The sequence below is a fragment of the Schistocerca nitens genome, chromosome 1 (assembly GCF_023898315.1).
Source record: "Schistocerca nitens isolate TAMUIC-IGC-003100 chromosome 1, iqSchNite1.1, whole genome shotgun sequence".
NCBI classification, from domain to species: Eukaryota; Metazoa; Arthropoda; class Insecta; order Orthoptera; family Acrididae; genus Schistocerca; species Schistocerca nitens.
The window spans coordinates 39,903,796-39,923,545 of record NC_064614.1 but is presented as its reverse complement, the minus strand read 5'-3'; the positions used below and the strand labels follow the sequence as shown (position 1 = coordinate 39,923,545).

Below are 19,750 nucleotides of genomic sequence, written 5' to 3'. Positions count from 1 at the left end.
TAAGCTATTTTTGTAAAAAATATACTGTATCCTACTTTTAGCGTTACCCAGGAACAACGACATGGGCGTAGCAGAATGGTGTTCCCATGAGCTGCTTCATTAGTGTGAGTCCCCTTGCCTCTCTCATGTTGGGGTGCTTCATTAGTGTGAGTCCCCTTGCCTCTCTCATGTTGGGGTGCTTCATTAGTGTGAGTCCCCTTGCCTCTCTCATGTTGGGGTGCTTCATTAGTGTGAGCCCCCTTGCCTCTCTCATGTTGGGGTGCTTCATTAGTGTGAGTCCCCTTGCCTCTCTCATGTTGGGGTGCTTCATTAGTGTGAGTCCCCTTGCCTCTCTCATGTTGGGGTGCTTCATTAGTGTGAGTCCCCTTGCCTCTCTCATGTTGGGGTGCTTCATTAGTGTGAGTCCCCTTGCCTCTCTCATGTTGGGGTGCTTCATTAGTGTGAGTCCCCTTGCCTCTCTCATGTTGGGGTGCTTCATTAGTGTGAGTCCCCTTGCCTCTCTCATGTTGGGGTGCTTCATTAGTGTGAGTCCCCTTGCCTCTCTCATGTTGGGGTGCTTCATTAGTGTGAGCCCCCTTGCCTCTCTCATGTTGGGGTGCTTCATTAGTGTGAGTCCCCTTGCCTCTCTCATGTTGGGGTGCTTCATTAGTGTGAGTCCCCTTGCCTCTCTCATGTTGGGGTGCTTCATTAGTGTGAGTCCCCTTGCCTCTCTCATGTTGGGGTGCTTCATTAGTGTGAGTCCCCTTGCCTCTCTCATGTTGGGGTGCTTCATTAGTGTGAGTCCCCTTGCCTCTCTCATGTTGGGGTGCTTCATTAGTGTGAGTCCCCTTGCCTCTCTCATGTTGGGGTGCTTCATTAGTGTGAGTCCCCTTGCCTCTCTCATGTTGGGGTGCTTCATTAGTGTGAGTCCCCTTGCCTCTCTCATGTTGGGGTGCTTCATTAGTGTGAGTCCCCTTGCCTCTCTCATATTGGGGTGCTTCATTAGTGTGACCCCCCTTGCCTCTCTCATGTTGGGGTGCTTCATTAGTGTGAGTCCCCTTGCCTCTCTCATGTTGGGGTGCTTCATTAGTGTGAGCCCCCTTGCCTCTTACAATTTGGGGTACTTAATTAATGAAATTAGCCACGAAGGAATTGTTCAGAATTATCCCAATTTGCTTCAATGCATAAAGTCAATCGTCTGCGAAAGTTGTCCACACTTTTGAACAGCACGTCCCGTGGTATGGCTGCACAAGCTCTTCGAATGCGTTGCTCCATATCGTTTCGGGTTGTGGGCTGTCTGTCACAAACAATATGTTTCAAATAACACAACAAGAAAAAAATCAGGATATGTTAGGTCTGGTGAACGTGGAGGCCACTGAATTGGTCCACCGCGTCCTATCCATCGACCCGTAAATTTAAAACGTTCCACACATTTTAGCATAATGGGGAGCTGCTCCGTCCTGTTGGAACCACATTCGTTGCCTAGTTTCTAAATCAACATCTTCCATTAGCTCCAACAAATGATCACGGAGAAGTTGTAAATAAGATGGTTCAAATGGCTCTGAGCACTATGGGACTTAACATCTGTGGTCGTCAGTCCCCTAGAACTTAGAACTACTTAAACCTAACTAACCTAAGGACATCACACACATCCATGCCCGAGGCAGGATTCGAAACTGCGACCGTAGCAGTCGCGCGGTTCCGGACTGAGCGCCTAGAACCGCTAGACCACCGCGGCCGGCTGTAAATAAGATTCCCCAGTACCATTGGGGTCAAAAAAAATATGGTCCTATCAAGTGACCGTTTAAAATTCCACACCAGACCATTAACGACCATTTGTGTTAATTGTTAACAGGTCTGTGTCAGTGTGGATTGACAGGGGACCAATAATGACAATCATGACGATTTAATTCGCCATTGTTTTTGAATGTGGCTTCATAGGTGAACATAACGTATCTAAAAAATCATAGTCACCTCTTGTCATTTCCAAGGCCCATTGGCAGAATGCACTCGTATTTGCACATCTTTCGGCGTTAATGGTTCAAATGGCTCTGAGCACTATGGGACTTAACATCTGAGGTCACCAGTCCCCTAGAACTTAGAACTACTTAAACCTAACTAACCTAGGGACATCACACAAATCCATGCCCGAGGCAGGATTTGAACCTGCGACCGTAGCAGTCGCGCGGTTCCGGACTGAAGCGCCTAGAACCGCTCGGCCACCGCGGCCGGCTCGGCGTTAATGCCTGTGTCAGTGTGATATGATACGCATGATATTTATGTGCCTTCAAAATCCTCAAAACAGTTGATTTCGGTATTCCAGCTTATCTCTGAATTTTCTTCTTCTTCCGTATCCGTATGCACCAATTATATCTTCCCTTCCCAGTACTTAGCAACGTAGCTTGCTTTGTCATTGACTTTCAAAATATCATCTTTAGTGCATGTTATAGACATATCTGGGCAAATCAGTAGGTGGTCCAAGTCCTGTATTGCTCCGCATTCACACCTATCGCTATCACTGTAACCCCATTTAAATAGGTTTGATTTGCACCCAGTTACTCCAGTGCGCAGCCGGTTTAATGACCTCCAAGTTGTAAAAGGTAGTTGAAATCCTGCAGATCCCTCCTCAAGTAGTTCCATTGTGGAGTGTGGCACCGTTTCTTCCCAAAGAGATAGCCGCCTTGCGACGGGCTTGGTGGCGATCTCTTCAGTAGTTTCAATGAAACTCCTGCGGGATTTCAGCCGGACACGTTGTTTTCGGTGCATATGCATCGGGTGTCGAGGATCATTCCTTTGTTTTAATCTTTCGATCTCGGCGGCTACTTGTCTGCGGATGGTGGGTGGTGCTATGCCTACGATGGGATAAATGATGTCTGTGGGAGTTGGTTTGAGGCATCCTGTGGCAATACGTACAGTTTCGTTTACGGCGACGTCAACTTGCTTAGTGTGAGCAGGGTTCCTCCAAACTGGCGCCGCATATTCCGCTGCTGAGATACTCAGCACCAGACCCGTGGTGCGCAAAACGTGTGGTTGAGCTCCCCACGATGAACCTGTTAGCTTCCGCAGTATGTTGTTCCTGGCACAGACCTTTTTTTTAGTGTTGTGACAGTGCTGCTTAAAAGTAAGTGCTCTGTCCAGTGTTACTCCCAGGTATTTTGGGCTGTTTGTATGTTTCAGCTCTTCCCCTTGCCACATGACTCGGAGTTTCCGTTTGGCTTGTTTGTTCCTAAGATGGAAGGCGGATACCTGAGATTTACTAGGGTTTGGTTTGAGATTATTGCCGTCGTAATAGGTAGTAAGTTCTGTTAAGGCTCCTGTGAGATTCTCCTCCACTTGTTCAAAGGTTTTATCCTGAGTGGCCACTGCTGCATCATCAGCATATATGAACATTCGTGTCTGGTGGCTGATGGGAAGATCATTGGTATAGATGTTAAATAATATTGGAGCCAAGACACTACCCTGTGCAAGTCCATTTTTATGTGTCCTCCATCGGCTGTTTTTAGATTGTAAGGTTACATAGTAGCGTCTGTTCTGTAGCATGCATTGCACGAACATAGAAAGGGTGTAGTCCTTAGTGACATTATACACTTTCTGGGTAAGCAACTTATGGTTAACTGTGTCATATGCAGCACTGAGATCCAGGAATGCGACCCCAGTTACTTCTCCTCTCTGATAGCCGTCTTCGATGTACTGTGTGAGATTAAGGATTTGGCCACAGCATGATTTTCCTGGTCGGAATCCAGCTTGTTCGTTAATGAGGGCTTTGTCCACATAATCAGCTATGCGTTTGAGGATCATTCGCTCCAGCACTTTAAATAAATGACAAAGCAGTGAGACAGGCCGGAAATTTTTAGCTTCAGCTGGGTCTTTCCCTGGTTTTAATAACGCAATAACCCGAGCTTTCCTCCACAGTTTAGGAATTTGCATTGTTGTGATACAGTTATTCATTAGCTCTAGGATCCATGCTTGTACTCCCGGTCCAAAATGTTTAATTTGCTCGGATCTCAGATCGTCGAGGCCAGCGGCCTTATTGTTTTTCAAATCGTTGATGGCATCTTGTAGCTCCTGAATGAAGAACGGGCGAGCTAGGAAGCTAATCTCCTCGTTCAATTTTCTTTTAATTTTGCCATTCCTGATCTTCCTTTTAGTTTTTCCGTTCATGAGTAGTTGGTGAGCTATCTGATCAGGTGTAACTTCACTGTAATTTGGTTGTGGTTCTGTTGGGTCGTTGTTGAGACTTTTGACCAGTGTCCACGCCTTCCTACTGCTGTGCTTCATGTCCGTCTCTTGTAGGAGGTTACACCACTTTTCCTTTCTCGCTTCGGTGATACCAGGCATCAGTACCTCACCTGCCTGGATCGTTTCCTCTGAGAGGGGGTCCTTATTGTACAGATCTTCATACTTTTTCAGAGCTTCCTTGCTGCTACCATTGAGTCCAGCGATATACTGGGTGCGGCACCCTCTAGGTATGCGCCGTCGAGAGATTTTCTTGACAAGGTCTATAAAAGTTTCATATGATTGTATCTCTGGTTTAATTTCCAACATCTCCTTATCAAGGTCCTCTGTGAAAAGTTCCCAATGAGCTTTTTTGAAATTAAAGCGTCTCTTGAAGGGCATTACATCTGATTTGATTACTGCAGTAATGCAGCAAGTTATTGCTCTGTGTTGCGATCTTGGAATTGGGTCCTCGATTTGCTTTACAGTTTGCAGGGATACCTTTTCGGAGACAAAGATGTTATCTGGATTCTATCCTCGTTTCCATCTTCCGCTGTTAAATGATGCAGGCAACTTTGGGTCATGTATCAATTTCAGTTTAGCCTGGTCTGTCCAGATCTCCAGCATTTGTCTCTTTATAACCCCATGCGAGACCGTGACAGTTAAAATCTCCTAGTACAACTGTAATGTTATTTGAATGGAAATTTCCAGGCTCCGTAAATTTGAACCTCGCACTGGGTGGTTTGTACACTGATGTTACAGTACATGAATGTAGCTCATTAGTTAAAATTTCTATATTTTCTTCGCAGGTCAGAGCACAGGAGCATACGTCTAAGTTCGGTTTCACAAATATAGCACTTCCGTACCTTTCGTGTGGTCTCTCAAGAACTAATTTCATGCCCTGTATTTTCGGTCTATGGCTAGTTGGTGCTCTGTGTGTTTCTTGTAACACTAAAACATCACAGTTGTTTCGTTTGCACATGTCAGATAATAAAATTTCTTTATTTACAGATAAGCCTTCAATATTGCAGGAAGTTGTCACTAGTGATGGTCTTGATAAAGGCCTTTTTTGAGTCTCTTCGGAGAGTTGTTTTGTCATCTTTGGTTTTGGTGCTCCGGTGTTTGCAGGATTGGCCGACTAGGTCGTTTCCAGGGTGAACGCAATCTTCGTGGAGGCTCCTGCAGTGTCCCCCTGTGTCTCTGAATCATATGACTACTCATTTCGGGATCCAGCTGAACACAGGCGAGAACGGTAAGGGTGCGAGCGTCATTTTGATTGTATTCCCGATGACGAGGTGCACAGTGCATGTATCCATTTGGAGCTCGTTGAGTGCAGTTTCGGATAATGTTTTCCCTTGGATGTCGTCTGTTTGAGAAGCGATCCGCATACAATTGCGAAGCTGCAGCGTAATTGTTATGGCATTCACCTAAAATTAACGTCATATCAACAACCTCTGTAGGAGGATAGTGAGCCATGTTTCGCTAAAGAATAATTTACTTTTGTCAGTTGATGTTTACAGTTCACAATCTGAAAGTGAAATGGCATCTGATCGCATTGCATTGACCTTTATACTGAGCCATAGTTCGCAGTTTGGCCACGGTAGCGCCACAGTCAGGTGAGTAATGCAATTGTGAAGAGTTTTCTAACGAGATTTTAATACCATTCTGCATCCCTCCATCGAAAACTGTGGCGGGTAGGATACATTTTGTAAAAAAAATAGCTTAATTTGGCGTAATGAAAGAATTGGTGCGTATTTTGTATCGATTTGATGCGTCCTTCTTAGATCATTCTCAATAAATCGGAGTTCATCCTCAGTTTTAATTTTTCTCGATTTCAGCGCCATCTGTCAATGGTTTAAAAAATGTTTCAGACAAAACTTGATTACTTTTTTTTATGGACAATCCGAATCTGCTGCAATAAAAATGGGTGTTTCCATTTAAGATTTAAAAGTTGCCCCCCATCCCACCCAAGGTTGCGGGGACTGGGGGTCGCGTGTAGTATCATCTGATGTCTCCCTTTGAGCTTACGAATTTGTCTTACCCACCATTTTTACCCGATGTATAGTTTTCGAGATTATCTCATCCGAAACTTCAGATGGAGAACCCATATGTGTGTGTGTGTGTAACTACAACTACTTCTACTACTGCAAAACTACATTAAACCTTTAAGCAACTGCTAATCTACTACATACACTATAGAATTTGTTCTCTGTTTCTTCATTTATTTTGACGCATTTAACTTGTAAACAGTTGTCTCCACTACTGGATCCGCCCTCGTAACACCCCGCTCAACAGTCACAGTCTGCTGGATTCCTTGTGCGTCAGGCTGCACGACAGCAGCGTTTCCACTATTGAAAGTCATTCCATCCATCACGGTTGCTTCTTGAAGTCCACAATTCCATGACAACTTCCACCAACGCAATGTAGATTCTTGGGACAGTATTTCATTCGCTGGCCGCAGACTTCTGTTATCTTCATCTGCAGAGAATGTTGTCTAGCCTGGATGGCAGCATTATGACCAATGGTTGAATGCCTCATGAAGTCTTCCTTTCTCTTCCTGAATACTGCGGCTGCAGTACCGTACAAGATGCGTCAGGTCGGCTCACTCCTTAGTGCTGCTTTTGGATCCAGAGTCCTTAATACCCGACGGCCATTACCCGCTGCATCTTCAAAGAGCTTGCAGTCCCACAGTGTGTGTTCCGATGTGCCCACACTGCGGCAGGTGCAGCTATCATTCATCTGTCTTCTGATGTTGTACAGATAAAAGGCATAACGGCCATGGCCATTCAGGTAATGTATCAACCCCCTCGATGGGTTAAGAAATCTCGTTTATAATCTCTCCCTGATGTTAGGAAGTCCTGGCTGTGCCTGAAATGTCCCGTTCACTTTGCCAAAGTTGTAACATGCGATTTTTTGTTGCCTTTGTTGAAGTGGCCTCAGTTCCAAGCATGCTTCGTACTTCCATTTGATTACCTTTCTTTAACCACTGAAAGGCTTCCCTTTTCCTAATTTCCAAGTCCAGTGGGTATATTCCTAGAATTACTAACAAAGCATCAGTCGGGGTAGTCCCATAGGCGCCCGTTAAACTGGGTAACACACATCTTGTTACTACTGAGACTGCCTGCACTAACTGCAATCTGTGAGCCCAAACGAACGCACCATATCTTACGACTAATGCTAATATAGATTGGTGAGATACTCTGATTGTCTTCAAGGTACGCCGAAATTGCCTATTTGCAGTGGTTATAATTTTATTCATCAGATTTGTACCTTTTCTGCCTGCTTCTTCTACATGATGCGCAAAGTTAGGATGTTCGTCGGGAAGTACCCCTAGTCATTTCGTTACTGCGCTTCTCCTAATCGTCACATCATTTAATCTTATTTTACGATTTCTTATTAGGTTCCCTTTCAGCAGGAGGTACCTTGTTTCCCATGGTGCTAGTGACAACTTAACACTTCGACACCAGCCCTCAAGTTCACGGAGTTGTATTTGTCTTCTATAGTTCTTCTGATGTCACCACTTACAACGAACTGCACGTCACCTGCAAATGCTACCACTCTGCTTGTGTTACCGCTGTCATGTAACTTCTGTAGTATGGGCTCCAGTGCTACATACCAAAACTTTGGACCATGCACTGACCCCTGCGGACAGACTTTTGTTACTGTTTTCCTGGGCATGTTAAATAAGCATGTCGCCTGTGGCATTAATCTCTCTAGCAGTGACACAGCGCTTCTGGACAGTCCAAATCCCTTTCTATGATGGCCAACATAGGTTATGCAAAGTGCCAGCAATATCAGTTATCATCACTACAGCATACATAGAATGAGTATCCATTGCTAGCGAGATCACCTTATTAATTGTGTCTTCAGTTGACTTGCCACTTCTAAACTGTACTGGTGAGGGCTCATCCCGTGATATTGCAATCTTTTGCATAATAGTTTTTCAAATATCTTGCCAAGGACGTTCAAAAGTCAAACTGGTATGTGGGATTTGGGTATCACTGGATCCTTGTCTTGTCCTTTATTAATTATTACCACTTCAGCGTTCTTCTATGGTGCAGGGACTCTCCCTTGCTAGAGGCACTCATTGTACAGATCGCACAAATAAATATATTTAGTTGGTAAGAAAACGCTTGTATTACTTCGGCAAAGATCCCGTCAGATCCTGGAGATATTTTCTGTTTCAGTCTTAAAATTATTTGGCTAATTTCTTATTGTGCAAGCAGGTACATAAGTACGAAAGTGTGGCAGTTCCCATTCGGCACTGAACAAGTGTGCAGCGAAATAAAATAGTTTAAAAATTATTAATAATAATATTTTAATTTTGGGATTTTTTGTTGTCGAGATAAAATAACTGGTTTTTGAAAGTCTTTTTTACGGACTGTATTGACCGGCTTGAATGCGGACAAATTCAGTGCTGCGTGAAATTTGCCTGTAATATAATTTACAATTCCGATTAATAATATTTTTGAATTCTACGTCATTGTTGATTTATTCAGAGTTCTCACCTTAAACGTAGAATTAGTCCTTCTGCCACAATATTAATTCATTAGTCGCCATCGATGTTTTTCTCTTTGTTGACCATGCGCATCTTCCTAAGTCGACATCGGTTTCCTTCACCGAAGACGGTGGAAACAAGGGAATACAATGCTATGTCGCTTTAAATAATTCTCATAAAACTTGGATACTTTTCACTATTTTTTTATTCACAATACAATACGACTTGCTATGTTCGTCGCACAAATCATAAATACTAACAAGATGGCTGCCTTTCAGCACACACCAAAAATTACGTCCATCCCACACAAGCTAGAGTTGTGGCGATTCGTGAATGAGTCGTTCGTTCAGACTCTAAATAAAGAATCGTAAGAATCGAATCGTGATACGGACGAATCGTCGTTCAAAAGAATCGTAAGAACGATTGCGTGTTTCCGAGTCGTGACGATTCCAAGTTCCAACGATTCATCGATTCTTAGTACGCTATGCTTCGAAGGCAACTTCCGGAATCATGCAGAGTCGTGCCGAATGATTACGACCGCCAGATGGCAGTCACGTGGAGGATGCCTGTGAACAAAGGAAGCTCGGAACGAACAAACGAAGTTCGTGGGCCGTAATATTACTCGTGAAAACCAAGCTGATAGTGCACATGCGCGGATTCGTATCATCCTACGTTTTTCTGTGCTCTTTCCAATTCCATAGCCCCTTATATTTCACTATAAAGCAACTGTCAGCCCTCACACACTGCAAATTTAGCTTAACTTTTGTTTCGTCGAAATACAAAGCATAGGTATTTTGCTTTTAATTTGTCTGAGAAGTTGCTTCTGCCACTACTATTTATGTGAGAAGACGACATACTTCTAAAGTTTAGCCGGTCTAAGTTGCCGTGCGGTTCTAGGCGCTGCAGTCTGGAACCGCGAGACCGCTACGGTCGCAGGTTCGAATCCTGCCTCGGGCATGGATGTGTGTGATGTCCTTAGGTTAGTTAGGTTTAACTAGTTCTAAGTTCTAGGGGACTAATGACCTCAGCAGTTGAGTCCCATAGTGCCCAGAGCCATTTGAACCATTTTTTTTCTAAAGTGTAGGATACAATCGTATACAGCGACATCACTTCACTGCTAATTTGCTAATTCTGTTAGTTCCACCAGTCCTGCCACTTAATGGCTGTCGCACTAGACCAATATTACAGAGCCTATATAGAGAGAATGTAGACACTCTAACCAATACCTTTCTTGGCGGGTCCCCGTGTGATACCGTCTTTAAACAAAAGCTTTTTAATTAATAATTTCCAGTTCGAGTTTTCGAATGTTATCCTGTTCAGATTCGTATTAAATTTTAGTGAAGTAATGTCGACGTATAGGATTGAATCCTATTGTTTTGAAGTATGTCGTCTTCTCACGTAAATAGTAGTGACAGCGGCAAGTTCTCAGACAAACAGAGGGCTGTCAGCTGCGTTATGAATTACAAGGGTGATGTGGACTTGGAAAGACATCTTAGCACAGAAAAACTTAGAATGATCTGAGGCAAACCACGTCTGCCTCACTGCTAGATTTTGTTATTATAAAACAGACGTCTGTAGTTAGGCGCGTTCAAGCCACACAACCAAACTGGCATACCACGTAATTTTGCATCACCTTCCGCACAAATCGACCCCTCTTTCCTGGCATACTGAAATAAAACAATAGATGCAATCAAATCAAACGTGACCTTTCAACAATTAAGGCATTACACGTATAAATCGAGAATCACACTTGTAACGTCATATGCATGTTTACTCATAAATAAACTATTTCTGGCATATCTTATCAGTTCGATTCTAACCCCATTGACAATTTTAGACCTGTCCTGCCATCTGTGAATAAGATGTAGAACTTTTTGCATTCCGTAAGAATCGTGCCATCGCAAACTATAATGAATCGTGAACGAATCGTAGGAATCGATTCGCAATGTGAGATTGAATCGTAGGAATCGAATCGGGAAAAAGAATCGTGTTGCCCAACTCTAATACAAGCTAACAAGCGAAAGTTTAGCTCCTTCTTCGAGTACGAAACAAGAGTGAATCAAATATGGACATTCCAGAGATTATTTTCTACATTCCTCTCAATTTAATCTTTGGCGCAGAATTTAAAGTATTGTATCTCTCTGCGTCGTAATGTGTCATTTCAAGTGGCTTCTCAAGTTTTTCGGTTTTAGCCACGTTCGTACATGCCATAGCGCTCCCAATGCAGAACGTAAATCTAGTTTAAAACAAGTAGTACTATCGGCAAACTGCTCGGCGGCTGACAAGGCGACCGCCCAGCCCTGGTGAGGTCCGGCTACAGCCTTCATCGCCCTGTTCCTCCTCAACCCTCAGCCGCCCTCGCCAATGCACGGGCAGGAGCGGGGCCGCAGCGCTCGTGCTCACGGAGCGCAGTTGGGCCAGGCCTGCTTTAGAGTCTGACCAGGCCACCAGACGCTGGAGAACAGGACTGGAGCGTTATCTGTTGCACAGCGAGCCGACCAGTGTGCGATTTGCAGAGGGGGATGGGGGGGGGGGATTTCCCCCCTCTGCATCAGACCATCGCCTCCACTGGTTTTAGTTTATGCATCCCAACCTGGGATGTTTATTTCCACACACTGGAGTAAAACTTCACATATAATTTAAATTTGTGGAGCCGAACACTGAAAGTTTTTAATACAGTCATACTATTAATATGTATGCTTATTAATTTTGAAAAAGTGTTATGTAGTAGGTAAGCATTGCGAAACATTTAGAACTAAACGACAAGACGACGCACGGCACATTTCCGTAGCATGCCACCATGTTGCAAGACGTCGCCCCAGCGTAAACGAGGCTTTAGAGCCAGGTATGTATTGTATGGTGGATGTGATGTGTTGCGTACGAAACTAAAACCTGCAATCAGATCCAAACGTCGTGGAAAACTGCGGAGAGGTGTCATCCTGCAGCAAGATAACGCTCGCCCACATTCTGCCAAACGGACAGCCGACGCAACAAAGGAGTTGAGATTCGAGGTGCTGGAACATCCACCATACAGTCCAGACCTGGCTCCAAGCGATTTTCACATGTTTGGACCCTTAACGGAAGCACTACAGGGAAGAAGATTTGAAAGTGATGAAGACGTCATTGCTGCGGTGCAAAATTGGTTACAGATGCAGCCGATAAACGTATTTTCTGATGAAGTAAAAAAACTCGTAAAACTTCGGGAAAACTGCATTGAAGTGCAGTGAGGTTATGTAGAAAAATAACGCATGTTTCAGTTTTCTATCATCAGAATAAGTACAACTTTTCACAAATGTGCCTTTACTTTTTGAATTCCCCTCTTATATCTGTATGTAGATGATTTTGTAAATAAGCTTTACCTATAATGTACTTTTAAAGATCTAACAAGGGATGGCTTTTCTGATAGTGCTTACGCGTGAATAGTGAGTTTCGGCATTAACATCTATTTATAAGTAACTGTTTAACCATGGGTAACGCCACGGTCCAAGCTAGTAACATATATAATTATACTAACCCCCTAAGACATCCCCCCCACTGGTAAAAGCACAAATCGAACACTGGAGCCGACTCACCTGTGATCCTGTGCAGGCGTCCCTGGAACAGCTTGCCGACAGTGGCGGCCAGCTGCGCGCCCATGCTGTGGCCGACGAGGTGGATCTTCCGCTCGGGGAGGCCGAGGCTGTGGATGGCGGCAGCCACGTGGCGGGCCGCGTCAGGGACGCCGACCACGGAGCAGCGGTAGCGCGCCCCCGACAGCGGCCGCCAGTCCACCAGCCACACGTTGTGGTCGCCCCGCGACAAGTAGCCTGCGGGACGGGAGAGCCTGCCACGTGGAGACTGGCCCGAGTCTCGTAGGTCACAACTGAACTGATAGCAGAGGCCCTGGGACGCTAAATCAGCCCTCACACGGGATGCAAAAGTGGACGTGCGTATCCAGCCGATCGTGTTTTGTGACGTCACAACATGGAATTTCAAGCTGCGGAGCGTTCCTAAGCGTGAAACACACAATGGGACACCTCATATTTTTACTTCGTCGAGAGGAACGAGGTCAATGAGATACACTACTGGCCATTAAAATTGCTACACCAAGAAGAAATGCAGATGATAAACGGGTATTCATTGGACAACTATATTATACTAGAACTGACATGTGATTACATTTTCACGCAATTTGGGTGCATAGATCCTGAGAAATCTGTACCCAGAACAACCACCTCTGCCGTAATAACGGCCTTGATACGCCTGCACATTGAGTCAAACAAGGCTTGGATGGCGTGTACATGTACAGCTGCCCATGCAGCTTCAACACGATACCACAGTTCATCAAGAGTAGTGACTGGCGTACTGTGACGAGCCAGTTGCTCGGCCACCATTGACCAGACGTTTTCAATTGGTGAGAGATCTGGAGAATGTGCTGGCCAGGACAGCAGTCGAACATTTTCCGTATCCAGAAAGGCCCATACAGGACCTGCAACATGCGGTCGTGCATTATCCTGCTGAAATGTAGGGTTTCGCAGGGATCGAATGAAGCGTAGAGCCACGGGTCGTAACACATCTGAAATGTAACGTCCACTGTTCAAAGTGCCGTCAGTGCGAACAAGAGGTGACCGAGACGTGTAACCAATGGCACACGCCGGGTGATACGCCAGTATGGCGATGGCGCATACACGCTTCCATTGTGCGTTCACCGCGATGTCGCCAAACACGGATGCGACCATCATGATGCTGTAAACAGAGCCTGGATTCATCCGAAAAAATGACGTTTTGCCATTCGTGCACCCAGGTTCGTCGTTGAGAACACCAAGGCAGGCGCTCCTGTCTCTGATGCAGCGTCAAGGGTAATCGCAGCCACGGTCTCCGAGCTGATAGTCCATGCTGCTGCAAACGTCGTCGAACTGTTGGTGTAGATGGTTGTTGTCTTGCAAACGCCCCCATCTGTTGACTTAGGGATTGAGACGTGGCTGCACCATCCATTACAGCCATGCGGATAAGATGCCTGTCAGCTCGACTGCTAGTGATACGAGGCCGTTGGGATCCAGCACGCCTCCTGAACCCACCGATTCCATATTCTGCTAACAGTCATTGGATCTCGACCAACGCGAGCAGCAATGTCGCGATACGATAAACCGCAATCGCGATAGGCTACAATCCGACCTTTACCAAAGTCGGAAACGTGATGGTACGCGTTTCTCCTCCTTACACGAGGCATCACAACAACGTTTCACCAGGGAACGCCGGTTAAATGCTGTTTGGGTATGAGAAATCAGTTGGAAACTTTTCTCATATGAGCACGTTGTGTGAATGTTCTGAAAAGCTAATCATTTGCATATCACAGCAACTTCTTCCTGTCGGTTAAATTTCGCGTCTGTAGCACGTCATCTTCGTGGTGTAGCAATTTTAATGGCCAGTAGTGTAGATTCTGAATGAACTTCTTATTGGTAGGTACAGTGTTTATCTTATTCCTCGTGGTCAAGAAGGGACTTATTTTCTTGCCAACAATTATGGCTCTTATTTTCTGATCATTCGAGTTCCTTGTTCAGCGACATAAAAAAGCATTGTTCATCACCACCAGTGGCATTTCAGTTAGTGTGTTGTTCCCCTTGCAGTCATAATTATAAAAGTGGCAATAAGGAACATTCTTATGTGTGTGACGTATCTTTCATAGACCCTCTTCCCATCTGTGTGATCACCATGGCAAGGCTGGGAACAACTGCGGACCTCACAGCAAGCGCTACTGCAGATGCTGCGCAGGCAGACTGCCGACTTCCCTCCTTTTCCTACCCGCAGGTGTCGTGTCAGGCACCTGTGGAAACGCCTCTTTCTCCGCTTCCGACGCTGCCAGGCCCTCGTTCAGTCGCACTACCAGCTCCTGTGCCACTGGCCCATGCGCTACTGGCTCCTGCCCCAAGGGCTTCTGCACCACCGACCCTTCTGACACTGGTTCCAGCGTCACAAGCTGTTCCGCCACCGGTTCTGTCGGCCCTCACAACCCCAGCCCAGCCACCGCCAGCCTCCTGCAACCTCCATTATTACGTCGCTTGTTCCCATCCTCCACAGCTCTCTTTGCTATTTTCCTGCACTGCGCTGTCGTTTTCCTCTTCTTCGCTTTTCTCCAGCTCCCCAACGTGCACCAGCCCGCTCTAATACACACGAAAGTGCACCACCGTTTATCATTGTTTCCCTCAACATGCACCAATGGCTGCAAATACTCTCCCACGCACGATAATGCACTCCAAAATGCACTGCTGTGCCCCAATGCAAACAACTGCACATGCACTTACTCGTGTGCCCTTTCTTCTTCCATGGTGCACACGCACCCTGTCAGCTATCGATCCGTCTATATGTTTCCTGAGCTCCCTTACAGTTCTCTGCGTTCCTCCACCTTCTCATTGATCACTGCTGCCATTCCCGAACTCTCTCCCAGTTCTTTGGTGATGAGAACCACATCACAGCACATTCCTCTTTCCATTCCATTCCATTCTAGGCAGGCTTGGGATGCACCCACGGCCACCCTCTCAAAGCTCTTAATGACAGTTGGCCCCCATCTGCCTACCTCACTGGACCATCTCGTGTCACCTTCACCAGGGTCTGCCATGGATCATGCCATACTCCCATTGGTTGCCTACACCTGACGCCCTTGGGGCGTTGTTGTCCTCGAGGTCTCATTCCCAGCAACGTGACATCTCATCCACCATCTGACAGTTGCCCTCATCCCGACATGCCTCATGCTGTCCCCCATACACTGTAGCCATGATCGGCTTCTTCCTGAGGGTAGCACTGACTCGAACTTTCTTCAGATATGGAACTCTGATTCTATTTCTGCTGCAGTGGTCTTTGTACTAGCATCACTCCTGGCGTGCCACGATCAAGAAACTATTTTCCTGCACCGGACATGTGCCACCTGGAAAATAATTTTGCATTCTTCCACTGGGTGTGGATATAATCAGTCGCCCAAGGCATAGCTGACAGTTCTTGTTGCTGAGTTCCGCTGTGCTCTCTCCAAGCTCCAATTCTGGACATAAGCCATCTCCATGAGAAGCCCAGCAATCAGCCTCAAAGGACTCTGCCTGCATTATGCTCCCAAGTCGCTTCGCCATTGCCGCAAGCGGTCGCCTCCTGCCGCCGATCACAGGCTCGTAGGTCCAGCTCCACACACTCCACAAGCCACTGTGCAGCTGCCGCTCACCTGATCATCGTAGCCTTGCTGGACACTGCTTGCCTGTGCCCTTCAACCTCCTCATCCACTACATACTACTGAGTACTGACTTGTGGGACTTCGCATTTATGTAGGGTGTGAGACATTTCCTATTTTATAGTCCCAGTTGCGAATACGAACAACCACGAGCAGTATAAATGACCGAAGACAGTCAATTTGAGCTGGACTGGAACTCGAACTTGGATTTCTCGCTTATGAAAGCAGCCGCCTTCACCGCTTTGGCTATCCATGTGCGACTCGGGACCAGACCCAAACTTCCATATATCGTCGTTCCTGCATCACGTGTATGCATGTCCGAAGAAACATTGCATCATTCTTTTTAAGAACATTGTCACTGAAGTATCGTATTTTCTATTTCAGTGATCAAAACTAGATTCTGGGAGAACTTATTATTGGAGGAAACATTGTTTATGTTATTCCTTGTTGTCAAGCACCGACTTAGTTTTTGGTTATGCACTTGCCCGCGAAAGGCAAAGGTCCCGAGTTCGAGTCTCGGTCGGGCACACAGTTTTAATCTGCCAGGAAGTTTCATTGTAAACCACTGTTAATCATTACCAGTGGTATATCAGAAAGTGTCTTGTTTCACTTGCAGTGATAGACATACAAGAATGGGGAAGGAACGGCTACAGACACCCAGTTAATGTATGCTATATTAGAGCACATATAGTCCAAAAGCACTGGGGGGGGGGGGGGGGGGGGCGGACTGTGGTGTCTCTCAATACAGCAAGGGGTGCCTTCACTGGTTGATCAGGTGTCATCATGTGTTAACTGTAAGTTGGCCGATCAACTCCCTAGTCCAGAATCTGTAAAGTGAGAAGGCTGCGGCTGACTGTAATTTGTTTGTGCTTGCAGCTAGAAACTCTTTGAGAACATTTTTCCACTCAAGTGACATAACACAAAGAATATCTGGCGCTGTAAGTATAATGTATTCAAACAATGAAATTAAAGCTGTAGACAGTGTCAAATTTTTAAGGCTATAAATTGACCACAACCTAAGTTGGAAAACTCACACTCCATATTTACTGAAATGCGTTAGTTCAGCTACATTTACAGTACGCATATAGCAGAAATAGGTGATTTAAAAATGAAGAAGTTAGTTTATTCGGCCTATTTCTATTCACTAATGCGTTATGGAATCATCTTTTGGGGAAACTCCTCTCACAAAGAGAACATTTTCAAAATTCAGAAACGAGTTACTAGAATTAAATTATAATACCAGAACCAAAAACAATATGTATAAGGACTATGAAAGCTTAACATTAGCCGGCCGGTGTGGCCGAACGGTTCTAGGCGCTACAGTCTGGAACCGCGAGAGCGCTACTGTTGCAGGTTCGAATCCTGCCTCGGGCATGGTTGTGTGTGATGTCCTTAGGTTAGTTAGGTTTAAGTAGTTCCAAGTTGTAGGGAACTGGTGACCTCAGAAGTTAAGTCCCATATTGTTCAGAGCCATTTGAACCATTTAAACCTTAACATTAGTACAAAAAGGAGTCAAATAGATGGGTACTCATATATTCAATAACTTACCAGAGCATATCAAAGGTCTTGTAAGCGATAAAGATCGATTTCAAAGTGAATTAAAGAACAATCTGTTGGCCAACTCTTTCTACTCCAGCGATGAATATCTTCACAAGGATTATAGCTCATAACTCTGTCTGCATTAGAATTGAACAATATCCATGATATTTGACTCTTTCCACTTCCCAGAGACTCCTCTCCAAGAGATTATTGGAAAACGATAAGTGTAATGTAACATTTGCCTGTCCCTCCCTTTTCCTGCATACAGTTTCACACGTGGTCAGATTCCGATACTAACTGTGATACGCACTATACACAAACCTTGCATTTGATCGCCTCTCTCGTTTTGGTACCCCAAGTGCACACACCTGATTGTGATACAGCCTGTACAGAAATCTTACAGTTGTAGCACCTTAGGCCCCTCTCAACCTGACGCCCTTGGCGGCGGCTTGTGCCACTTAGGCGTTAAACTGGTCGTGGTTGCATCCAGTGGTAGCTACCTGGCAGTACCGTGTGAGGTAGCCATTCTTGCTTGCTGCGTTCTGCGTTGTAATTCACTCTGCTGAGCACTGTTTCATTTCCTTGTCATAAGTGTACACGGTTGTCACAGATACAGGGTGTTTCAAAAATGACCGGTATATTTGAAATGGCAATGAAAACTAAACGAGCAGCGATAGAAATACACCGTTTGTTGCAATATGCTTGGGACAACAGTACATTTTCAGGCGGACAAACTTTCGAAATTACAGTAGTTACAATTTTCAACAACAGATGGCGCTGCAAGTGATGTGAAAGATATAGAAGACAACGCAGTCTGTGGGTGCGCCATTCTGTACGTCGTCTTTCTGCTGTAAGCGTGTGCTGTTCACAACGTGCAAGTGTGCTGTGGACAACATGGTTTATTCCTTAGAACAGAGGATTTTTATGGTATTGGAATACCACCACCTAGAACACAGTGTTGTTACAACAAGACGAAGTTTTCAACGGAGGTTTAATGTAACCAAAGGACCGAAAAGCGATACGATAAAGGATCTGTTTGCAAAATTGCAACGGACTGGGAACGTGACGGATGAACGTGCTGGAAAGGTAGGGCGACCGCGTACGGCAACCACAGAGGGCAACGCGCACCTAGTGCAGCAGGTGATCCAACAGCGGCCTCGGGTTTCCGTTCGCCGTGTTGCAGCTGCGGTCCAAATGACGCCAACGTCCACGTATCGTCTCATGCGCCAGAGTTTACACCTCTATCCATACAAAATTCAAACGCGGCAACCCCTCAGCGCCGCTACCATTGCTGCACGAGAGACATTCGCTAACGATATAGTGCACAGGATTGATGACGGCGATATGCATGTGGGCAGCATTTGGTTTACTGACGAAGCTTATTTTTACCTGGACGGCTTCGTCAATAAACAGAACTGGCGCATATGGGGAACCGAAAAGCCCCATGTTGCAGTCCCATCGTCCCTGCATCCTCAAAAAGTACTGGTCTGGGCCGCCATTTCTTCCAAAGGAATCATTGGCCCATTTTTCAGATCCGAAACGATTACTGCATCACGCTATATGGACATTCTTCGTGAATTTGTGGCGGTACAAACTGCCTTAGACGACACTGCGAACACCTCGTGGTTTATGCAAGATGGTGCCCGGCCACATCGCACGGCCGACGTCTTTAAGTTCCTGAATAAATATTTCGATGATCGTGTGATTGCTTTGGGCTATCCGAAACATACAGGAGGCGGCGTGGATTGGCCTCCCTATTCGCCAGACATGAACCCCTGTGACTTCTTTCTGTGGGGACACTTGAAAGACCAGGTGTACCGCCAGAATCCAGAAACAATTGAACAGCTGAAGCAGTACATCTCATCTGCATGTGAAGCCATTCCGCCAGACACGTTGTCAAAGGTTTCGGGTAATTTCATTCAGAGACTACGCCATATTATTGCTACGCATGGTGGATATGTGGCAAATATCGTACTATAGAGTTTCCCAGACCGCAGCGCCATCTGTTGTTGACAATTGTAACTACTGTAATTTCGAAAGTTTGTCTGCCTGAAAATGTACTGTTGTCCCAAGCATATTGCAACAAACGGTGTATTTCTATCGCTGCTCGTTTAGTTTTTATTGCCGTTTCAAATATACCGGTCATTTTTGAAACACCCTGTACAATCTTTAATATCGTATCACTCCATAAAAAGCTTTAGGTTTCGATCACGAGCTACATTCAACCAATCAAGTCAACCAGGAGATCCATGAAGGTAAGATCGCACATGAAATCTTCTTTGTTTGGATTGATTCTCGGTTTCGGCTAACAATCTAGCGATCTTGAC

The 19,750-nt window shown here is 45.5% G+C and overlaps 1 protein-coding gene across 1 annotated transcript in view; it reads right to left on the bottom strand.

Moving 5' to 3' along the window:
* The window catches only part of LOC126240636 (pancreatic triacylglycerol lipase-like), a 59,310-nt gene extending 43,952 nt beyond the window's left edge, over positions 1–15,358 (bottom strand). The window contains exons 1-3 of the mRNA XM_049948352.1: positions 15,251–15,358; positions 14,474–14,648; positions 12,265–12,498 (exon numbers count right to left, since the gene is read on the bottom strand). Coding sequence (XP_049804309.1) covers positions 12,265–12,498; positions 14,474–14,648; positions 15,251–15,358 — 517 coding nt within the window. The remainder of the gene's footprint in view (positions 1–12,264; positions 12,499–14,473; positions 14,649–15,250) is intronic.
* Positions 15,359–19,750: the final 4,392 nt, after the last annotated feature.